Source organism: Rutidosis leptorrhynchoides, chromosome 1 (assembly GCF_046630445.1).
Source record: "Rutidosis leptorrhynchoides isolate AG116_Rl617_1_P2 chromosome 1, CSIRO_AGI_Rlap_v1, whole genome shotgun sequence".
NCBI lineage: Eukaryota > Viridiplantae > Streptophyta > Magnoliopsida > Asterales > Asteraceae > Rutidosis > Rutidosis leptorrhynchoides.
The window spans coordinates 592,502,789-592,513,627 of NC_092333.1; the positions used below are offsets into that span (position 1 = coordinate 592,502,789).

At 32.3% G+C, this 10,839-nt stretch overlaps 1 protein-coding gene across 1 annotated transcript; it reads left to right on the forward strand.

Annotated features, from left to right (window-relative positions):
• Positions 1 to 295: 295 nt before the first annotated feature.
• On the forward strand, positions 296 to 8,905 carry LOC139883545 (casein kinase 1-like protein HD16). Its single transcript, XM_071867712.1, has 18 exons — positions 296 to 572; positions 1,453 to 1,882; positions 2,746 to 2,871; positions 2,966 to 3,039; positions 3,128 to 3,197; positions 3,307 to 3,362; positions 3,456 to 3,527; positions 3,624 to 3,718; positions 3,827 to 3,893; positions 3,998 to 4,127; positions 4,846 to 5,064; positions 5,143 to 5,273; positions 6,569 to 6,743; positions 6,841 to 6,931; positions 7,604 to 7,761; positions 7,857 to 8,045; positions 8,139 to 8,221; positions 8,596 to 8,905. Exons 2-17 carry the CDS (start codon positions 1,517 to 1,519, stop codon positions 8,196 to 8,198), a joined length of 2,079 nt encoding a protein of 692 aa, XP_071723813.1. The 5' UTR covers positions 296 to 572; positions 1,453 to 1,516; the 3' UTR covers positions 8,199 to 8,221; positions 8,596 to 8,905.
• The last annotated feature ends 1,934 nt before the right edge of the window (positions 8,906 to 10,839 follow it).

Consider the following 10,839-nt stretch of genomic DNA (forward strand, 5'->3'; position numbering starts at 1 on the left):
TGAAATATCAATATCAATATTTCTTCTCTCTTTGTTCTTATATATTGTTACATATTTAAGTAGTTAATAGGCCACTAAAAGTAGTTATAAGCCTACTGAATTATAACAAACATATAACCGTCATGTTATGTAAAACATCCTTATGCATGTTAACGACAATTTCTAAAATTGTGGTTAACAAAATCCCAAAAATCACATTTTAAAAAAGAGCCCGAAAGAATTTGAAAAAAATGAGCCCATTTGTCATTAAAAACGTGGAACTACAAGAACCCATTAAAATTTAAGGGAGAATCAGCACCAGCACACCAATAACCATCGATAAACACAACCATTAACATTACAAACGTTGCTATCGTACGCCAATACGTACCTTACACCGTCTTTCTATGCGCCATATCCCTCACACAACACACACATCCACCGCAAACCCCCAATCGACTTGCCCACCTTCTTTTTCCATCATATTTTTAGGAGTTAAAACATTGTTTTGATCGAGATTTAATATAATCGGTTCAAGATTAAGATACCCTTTTCAATTTCATCATCTGGGTACTTGATTATTTACTTAAAAGGTACAATCTTTTTGACAAAGTTTAGATTTTGTTTTGATTTTACTGTGTATACGTACGTTTGAATCTGACCCATTTGTGCAATTTTGATGAATTTTTTATTGTTTGGTTTTGATCTTTTTGTATCCTATTTTGTGTTTTCCGATGATCATCGTTGATGATGTAGCAATTGATCTAAGATTGATTTTTTAAGTTTGTAGATTGTATTTAAAAGTTATGTTTAGTAGTTATAGATGTTGGCGTGATAGCAAAATATGTGAATTGTTGTGTGTGATTATTAGATTAGATCATTTGAATATGATGAAAAAAGGGAGTTACTTTTTTTTTTTTTTTTTTTTTTTTTATTGTTTATGATACATGCATAATTTCAAGAAGAATTTGGTTTTATCACAAATGCTTTGATTTTGCAGTTTAAAGGTTAGATATTGTGTATGTGATTGATTTTTGAACCGTCTCGTATTTTGCTTTTTTGTTGCAAATTAACAGTTATATATGTGATAAAGCGGTTAAATTAATGTAGTTTGCTAGAATGAACATGTTTGGATGGTTTATGAGAAATTCAGGTGCACAACAACAAATGTGATTGGCAGTTTTTGTCTATAGTCTTTTGCAACATTTCATTTATTCATTCATGCCTCTTTTGTATTGTTTTAAATCGCTCATTTTGCGACGCTATATGTGTCAGTTCCATAGTTTTAAGTTCATAAATGGGATTGGAGTATACAAAACTGGCACAAATAGGATTTTCTGAAAAAGTATGTACTTGATTCCTGATGAAATGTAGTAACTATATTTCAACTATATAGTTGTTTTTTAATGAAATGTAATAACTACATTTTGTTTGGTATGGTATATACGTAAAATTTGATTTCTTGATTTTCAGTCATTAGGGTTTATAGTATATATTCCGTGAAAGCCGGAGGATATATATTTGTGCATGGAAGAAGATGCCGGATTTGAGACGTGGAGTACGCCAAGCCAAAAAAGCTACTAATGTTGAAGATAATACTGCCATTTTAGCCCCGACTACTCGTCGTGGAACCCGGCGAGGCAAAGCTCAGGCCCTTAAAACCCCTGCTGTTGGTCCTGCGGCCCCCACATATCCCTATCCAATGCCGAGGCCAGCTGGCAGAGGTCGGGGAAGTCGACCAACAGATCAAGATAAAAATCTTGAAATATTTGGTGGTGGAATTGGTCGGGCCCCATTGAATTTGGAGGTTGGAGGTTGTAATCAGTTAGTTGTTGGTAATGGTGCTGAAAAATTGGCGGCTGATGCTGAGGATGAAGGAAGCACAAGCCCGCTTCCCGAACGGGTAATTATTATACGAGCTTATAATTCATGTTCATTTTACCTTTTTTTGTAACAATCTAATAAATACTCATGTTAAGCCGTTAACCTTTATTAATGAGCCAGGACTTTAAGATAATAATTATCGATTCTTGAATTAATACCAATATTATACCATTCTAAATTTTACTATAAGTGTTTGTGAAAGTTCTGAAGTAAATGTTTGGGTTTCATAAATCAAGATACAATAAATCATGATTCTGTTATGCTATACAATGTCATGATTTGGAAACAGTTTTTAAGGTATTTGAGTAGAAAAGGCATTAAGGCTTAAATTATAATTTTATAATTAGATAATTAGATAGGAATGCAATCGGTGGCGGAACTTGAACAATTTTCTCAAGGTGACTGCATACAACGTTAGTTTTTAAAATACATCTACATTTGATAAGAAAATTTCCCTTTGTGTAAACTTACTTAAAAGAAACAAGATTACTGGACTAGTTTGAGTTAAGTATTATATTATAAGTTTTTTTAATATGTAGATCATAAGATATGATATTAAAGTATGGAATTTTTAAAGGTTGCAAATAAGTGGTACGTTGCTTTGATGAAAACCGAATAGATAAAAACTGTCAAGAAAATTAGAGGGCCACCTAAGGTAGAAAACATGACATTATCCTAAATATACAAATAAATTTACCCTTAAAACACCAATGATTTACATTACTACTCAAGTTTTTAGGAGGGCCATAGCCTCTTTTGCCTCCACATACTTCCGCCTATGAATGCAATAACTGGTATAACCCTTAAATAGGTAACCTGGACCCATATTTGGTAATAAATTTTAACTTAGGCTCGTAAACACTGATTTAAATTTTCTCTCAGGTTCAAGTTGGAAATTCTCCTGCGTACAAGTTGGAACGAAAACTCGGTAAAGGAGGATTTGGTCAAGTGTATGTAGGTAGAAGGGTGAGCGGTGGCTCAGGAATCAACGGCCCTGATGCTCTCGAGGTACATTTTTTTCACAAATTATTATTCTTATTATTATTATTAGATCACGTGTTGATATTTTGATTATTAGTGTTATTGACATATTGGGATGTAGGTTGCGTTGAAATTGGAGCATCGAAATGGAAAGGGGTGTAGTTATGGTCCTCCGTATGAATGGCAAGTTTACAGGTAAGTGGTGTTCTTTTGTTATATTTAGAAATAAAAATTAAAATAATTCCTAACTGGTAATTAATTTCTGAATTTTGCGTGCATGAAGTACCCTTAATGGGTGCTACGGTGTTCCGATGGTGCATCATAAAGGCCGGCAAGGAGACTACTATATCCTTGTTAGTTTTCATACTTTACTAGTTCACTTTTTTTTTTTTTTTTTTTTTTTTTTTAAATTTGTGGCGACGATTTATTTGTGCTTATGCATGGTCAATCTATTCTATTTAGGTAATGGACAAACTGGGCCCGAGTTTATGGGATGTTTGGAACTCCAGCAACCAAATGTACACGACAAACCAAAAAAAAAGTTTTTTTTTTTTTTTTTTTTTTTTTTTTTTTTAGTTTAATGTATGTTTGAGTTTTGTTGTTTGGGACAGTCTCTCTGAAGAAATGGTTGCTTGCATAGCAGTGGAGGCGTTATCGATATTAGAGCAACTTCACATAAGAGGGTACCAAACTTAACTTTTGAATTTTAGATAGTTACTTTATTTATTTATTTATTTATTTTGGCATTTACACGTGACCGGAAATTGTGTTATATTCAGTTTTGTTCACGGAGATGTAAAGCCTGAAAACTTTTTGCTTGGTCAACCTGGGACGCCTAACGAGAAAAAGTTGTATTTGGTTGATCTTGGATTAGGTACATATTTTTCTTTTCTATTGTCTCTTCAGTCTTTACGGGGTTACATCATAAATTATAAATAGATTATTAGATTAGGTTTTGATTGGTTGAATTCTTGTATTTTAGCCTCAAAATGGAGGGACACGTCGTCTGATAATCATGTTGACTATGACCAAAAGCCTGATGTGTTTAGGTAATTCGTACATCTTGGTTAATATTTGTAGTTACACACGTCATAATATTTTTATCGGCTTAATATCTGACATTTTCTTATAAATTTGTGTTTTTCTTTGACAGGGGAACAGTACGTTATGCAAGCGTACATGCCCACTTGGGTAGAACAGGAAGTAGAAGGGATGATCTCGAGTCATTGGCTTATACATTAATATTTCTTCTTAGAGGAAAGCTTCCATGGCAAGGCTTTATTGTGAGTTAATTTATATATTTATATTCTATAAATAAATATATTTACTATGTGATTTTTTGTTATTATTATTATTTTTTATTTTGTATTTCTAGGTGAGTTAGTTAGTTAGTTAGTTTCTTTATGTTTTGAACCTACCTTTATCAATTTGAATGGAGTTCTCTTCCCAACATAGATACTCTATAAAGTTCAGCACTTTCAATTTTCACGGGTTTTAGGGAAATCAGTCAATATTTCTAAAGTGACGATCTTTACGTTAGGGGATTGTACTTGTAGAAAATTTTCGAAGTTGTGCATCTTTTGGTTTTCTTTGCTTTCTTTTAACCTCTTACGGAGTAAAACGGTGTATGGATTTAAAGTTACTAAATCTATGGATTTGAAATTTTGATTTTGTTCTTTTTCTAGCAAATTTATCTCTGGATTCCCTTATTTGTCAAACCTATCTTTATAATAATAAAAGAGATTTTCATCTAGAGATAAGGATCTCTAGGTGCTTTCAAGTTCATAAATTCTAAAAGAATGATTCTGAAATTCTTAAACTCGTACTCTTTTCATTTTTGCTAGTTTTTAGATATGTTTGGTTTTATTTAACTTTTACAAAGATTATTATAATTGGGTTCAAGGTAATTGAATGTTGTGTAGGGTTTCCTTTTTGTTTTATCCTAAATAAATAAATCAATAATGTTAAAAGTTCTAATTTTTACCAATTATTTTATTGCAGGGCGAAAACAAAGGGTTTCTTGTTTGTAAAAAAAAGATGGCAACGTCTCCCGATTTACTTTGTTATCTTTGTCCCTTACCTTTTAAACAATTTCTTGAAACGGTTACCAACATGAAATTTGACGAAGAACCCAACTACTTGAAGCTTATTGGACTCTTCGACAACTGCCTTGGTTCAAGTCCATCTCTTCGACCAATCAGAATAGATGGCGCCTTAAAGGTGCGTTTGATATTATTAAAAGTTACATTTTTTAACGCTCCATGTTCTAACTTCAGTTAATTGTGTTATGTACTCTAGGTGGGCCACAAGAGGGCACGACTCCTTATCGATTTGGAAGATGACAATCAGCCTCGGAAGAAAACTCGTATAGGCACTCCTGCCTCACAATGGATATCTATTTATACTTCAAGAACACCAATGAAACAGAGGTACGGGGAATATATATATATATATATATATATATATATATATATATATATATATATATATATATATATATATATAGTGGTTTAATCCATGGCTAAGCAACTTTAGTGGCTAAGTGGGGATAAACAACATCAAATTTTTTTTTTTTTTTTTTTTAGATTCATAAATCTGCATCAAAATGCGTCCTAATCTATATTTTTATAAGCCAAAAACATTCGAAATTGTTAAAAAATCGATGATGAATATCCGATGAATGATAATCATCGTGTTGAATGATAATATTTATCATTCATCACTATTTAGATGAATGATAAATTAATCATTCATCATCGATTTTATAACGATTTCGTTATCGATTTCGTTAATTTTTTTTCAATTTTTGCGTTTTATTCAATCTGCTTATTAAGAGACATTAAAAAGATAATTTTTTCAAAAAAAAAATTTTGCTTTATCCATTCTTAGCCGTTTTTAAGTCTAACCATGGATCGCGCCCCTTATATATATATATATATATATATATATATATATATATATATAAATAATCAAGAGGGAAGCACATTTTTGAGGGGAAATAGGGGGAAGTAAGTTTTTTCGGAATTTTTCGGAATTTTTTTTTTAGGCATCAAGAGCAAATGAAAATATGAACATTTAAAAAAGACACTTTGTGATGAATGTTATTATTTTGGCGGGAAAACGCTCGAAGAAAAAAATCAAAACATGCATTATAGTTTTTTTTTAGGGTTTAAAAATTAGGGTTTAGTAATTAGGGTTTAGAAATTATGGTTCAAAATTTAGGGTTTAGCTATTAGGTTTAGAAATTAGGGTTTAGAATTTAGAAATTAGGGTTTAGGGTTTTGAAATTAGGGTTTAGATTGAATTTTTAACACGAACAGCTTAGAGTTTAGGGTTTTGGGTTTAGGGACTAAACCCTAAACTCTAAATCGGGCTAAATTTTGAAAAAAAAAAAACTTCAAAAAAGATGAAAGAAAACAACGTTCCAAAAATATTATTAGGAATAACATTACTCATGATGAATGTTATCAGTTATTTCTTCGATCGGTTTCCCGCCTAAATAATAACATTATCACAAAGTGTCTTTTTTAAATGTTCATATTTTCAATTTCACCTAAACTTGATGCCTGAAAAACAATTTTCGAAAAAAACCAAAAAAATTTACTTCCCCCACTTCCCCCAAAAAGTGCTTCCCTCTTGATTATGACCCTATATATATATATATATATATATATATATATATATATATCCTGAAGCAATCTTGTCAAACATATTGAACACGCAGGTACTACTACAACGTAACGGATGCAAGACTCCACCAGCATATTGAAAAGGGAAAGAGTGATGGTTTAAATATTAGCTGTGTTGCATCTGCGGTTAATTTATGGGCTATTGTTATGGATGCGGGCACAGGGTTCAGTTCACAAGTATTTGAGCTCTCCCCTGTGTTCTTGCACAAGGTAAAACACAGTTTTAATTTACTGTTTACGTTACAAGTTGTAGCAATATTTTGGCACGTTTAATTAGTTATAATCTTTTTTTAATTTTGTATTAAAGGAATGGATAATGGAGCAATGGGAGAAAAACTATTACATTACATCACTCGCTGGTGCAACAAATGGTAGTGCGTTGGTGGTAATGTCTAAAGGTATGTTCTCTCTCTCTCTCTCTCTCTCTCTCTCTCTATATATATATATATATATATATATATATATACATACATACATATATATATTTGTATATCTTGCAAAAATCGGTACTCGGGGAGTATTCGGTCGGGACTTTTGAGGGAGTATTCGGATTGGCCTTTTTATAATATAAATAATAAATAAATTTCAAAATTATTTGTGTAAATATACAAGAAATCCAAATAAACATTAACATAACACCAGTTGTTCAAGCACTCAAAAATTTTCATCTCAAGTCATTTTAAAATGTTGACCGATATTAACTTCGACCGACTTTGACCAACTAAATCCGATTTTGACCAATTAATTACTCAGATTTTAGAAAATCGGATCAGGCGGTTCCTAAAAAAGAGTAAACGGGGAGTAACTTCATCAATCGGGGAGTTTTACAACACTATATATATATATATATATATATATATATATATATATATATACACGCACGCGTGCACACACACAAATATACATGCATATACTCTTCCCCCAAACCCCACCCCACCCCCCCCCCCCCCCCACCCCACCACCACCACCACACACACACACCCACCACCCCACCACCACCAACCAATGCAGTTGTAGATCATAATATTTTTGGATAATGATTATTTTCTTTGTATCTAACCTACTTATAGGAACGACGTACACACAACAGTCATACAAAGTGAGTGATGTTTTCCCATTCAAGTGGATTAACAAGAAATGGAAGGAAGGGTTTTTGGTAACGTCAATGACGACAGCCGGTAGTCGATGGGGCATTGTCATGTCTAGAGATGCAACTTACTCTAACCAGGTATTACTCTACTCACTTCTCTGTTGTCACTCTAAGTCAACAAAAAAGTCAACTTATACAGTTTGTGGTTGGCTGCTTACTCTCTGTGTGTGTAGGTGGTTGAACTCGATTTTCTGTATCCCAGTGAAGGGATTCACAGACGATGGGAAAATGGGTACCGAATAACGGCGGCAGCTGCAACCGATGATCAAGCTGCTTTCATACTTAGTACATCCAAAAGAAGATCACAAGATGTCACCCAAGAAACTCTTAGAACATCCGCCTTTCCTTGTAACCATGTTAAGGTATTTTTTATTATAAATAAATATAAAAATTATTTTTTATAGTTCAAATGAAATAACAATTGATTAATTTTTATTTTGTTTTTGCATTGACAGGAGAAATGGTCAAAGAATTTGTATATAGCATCCATCTGTTATGGAAGAACAGTATCCTAAAGTTTTAAAGAAGAGTTATATTGGTAATTTTTTTTTTAATCCACTCTCTTTAGTTACGTATTTTGCATCTGTCACATGTTTTATTATCCCTATTGAGTACGAATAGTTCCGAAGGAAATGGGTCAACCAGTTCGAACGTTCACCCGAATGTATTTTTCAATGTCTAAAGAATCTTTGGAATTATTTTATTGCAAAAAAAAGTATTTATATTTGTAAAATATATTTCTTACACACAACAATGGTTCATTTATCCATGTCTTTAAATGATACAGAAAGAGCAATTTATTAAGGTTTTCATTGCAAAATCTTTGAATGTGTGTTTGGAGTAGTGTGCTTGTTTATCGTTTTGTCTAAGTGTGTGTTTATTATATTCATTAAGGTTATTTTGATGCAACAGGCAAAAGAACGTAGTTGATATATGTGAGGCTTCCCGTAACGAAAGATTAATGGGAAAGCTCGTATGTTGTTGGTGAGCCGACAATGTGTATAGTCAAAATTCTGACCCCGATACATGAACGGATGAATACCTGAAGTGCTTGTCATCATAAGTGCGCTGTACTAATGCAATGGCTGCAGGGTTTGTAATGAATTTTTGTTTTATTATTATTATTATTATTGTTACTTTAAACGTATCGATACTGTTTTGAACTATAAGGTGTGTGATTCCATTTTAAAAGCATGAAGAAAAGGTGGAGAGTTATCATTTTTGGTACGTTGGTTTTACAGTTTTTTATGTGATGATGTGCTAAAGTATAGACAGTCGGTTAATTCGAAAAATGGGTTGGGTTGAAAATACTATTGCTGTTAACTGAATTAAAGTCAAATACCAGATACTTGTCTTGACTCGTTTATTAAGTATTCTGCTCGTGCTCCAACTTGAATAATTTGAAGTTTTATGTTTGAACTTCGGTTTGAGTGGTTTGTGTTTTGAGCTTGAATTCGAGAGTGATTAAAACTGTTGTTCTCGAGTTAGTTAAAACTGGAAACAATGGCGGACTTACATGGATGAAAAAACTGCTGTGAAAATATGAATATTTAAAAAAGACACTGTGTGATCACATATTATTTTGACCTGACAAAGCTCGAAGAAATAACATTCATCGATAAATGTTATTCTTGATAACATTCATCGTGATGTATGTTATTTTTTGAGCGTTTTTTCAAGTTTTAGAAATTAGGGTTTAGATTTAGGGATCATATTGAGTTTTTAACACGAACGGTTTTGAGTTTAGTGACTAAACTTAAAACATTGAAAGAAAACTCTAAATCAGGTTAAATTTTCTAAAAAAAAAAACTTTCCAGAAAATGAAAAAGAAAAAACGCTGAAAGAATAACATGCATGAATGTTATCAGGAATAACATTTATAAATGAATGTTATTTCTTCGAGCGTTTTCTAGTCAAAATAATAACATTTATCACATGGTATCTTTTTAAATGTTCACATTTTCAGCTAATCTTAATGCTTGTGAAATAAAATTAGAAAAAAAAAAAAAAAATTAAATTTACTTCCCCTTTTCAAAAAAAGTGTTTCCCTTGATTAGTTCTATATATATAATTTATACACCAAGGAGGTATGTCCATGGAAAAACAAGTGTTGACCTCTTGCAAACACCTCTTGAAAACACCAAATCAAGTTTGTATACATCATTAAAAGTTAAAACCTAATCAATGGATAAAATAAGTTTTATGGTTATAATCAATGTCTAGTCATGTTACAACAGCTAGCAACGTTCCTGTTAATATTTTTTTTTATTAAAATCGCTTTCAGATAACTACCCTTTTCATAATATTATATGATGACACTTGAATTAAAATTGTGTTCTTACTCTAGTGGTCTTCGCTTGCTCAGTGGTTCCGTTTAGATCTATATTTCGTTGAAGTAGCACCGGGTCTTGATGCGTCGAGAACAATCTTCTTGACTTATCGCCTAGGTATTGCCTTCAAAACCGCGTGTTTCGGCCAATTATTGTGTGTAAATGCTTGGTGGGTTGGATACTTAGAGTATATTGGTGCTTAGTGTTGGGGACAGATCTTAATTCATCAGAATGCAGTTTGTTCTCGCTATCATTTGTCTCAAGGCCTTCAACATTCTGGTGTTTGCTCTAACGACCCGTCCTAATCCATTTGGACGAATACATTACATTTGGTTACATCGCGAGGTACTTGACCTCTATATGATACATTTTACAAATATTGCATTCATTTTTAAAAGACAAACTTTCATTTCATCGAAAGTTGACGGCATGCATACCATTTCATAATATATCCAACTATAATTGACTTAATAATAATCTTGATGAACTCAATGACTCGAATGCAACGTCTTTTGAAATATGTCGTGAACGACTCCAAGTAATATCTCTAAAATGAGCAAATACACAGCGGAAGATTTCTTTCATACCTGAGAATAAACATGCTTTAAAGTGTCAACCAAAAGGTTGGTGAGTTCATTAGTTTATCATAAACAATCATTTCCATCATTTTAATAGACCACAAGAATTTCATTTCCATTTCTCATAAATATCATGCATGCAAAAATCATTCATATGGATTGAACACCTGGTAACCGACATTAACAAGATGCATATAAGAATATCCCCTGTCATTCCGGGACATCCATCGGACATGATAAAACAACAT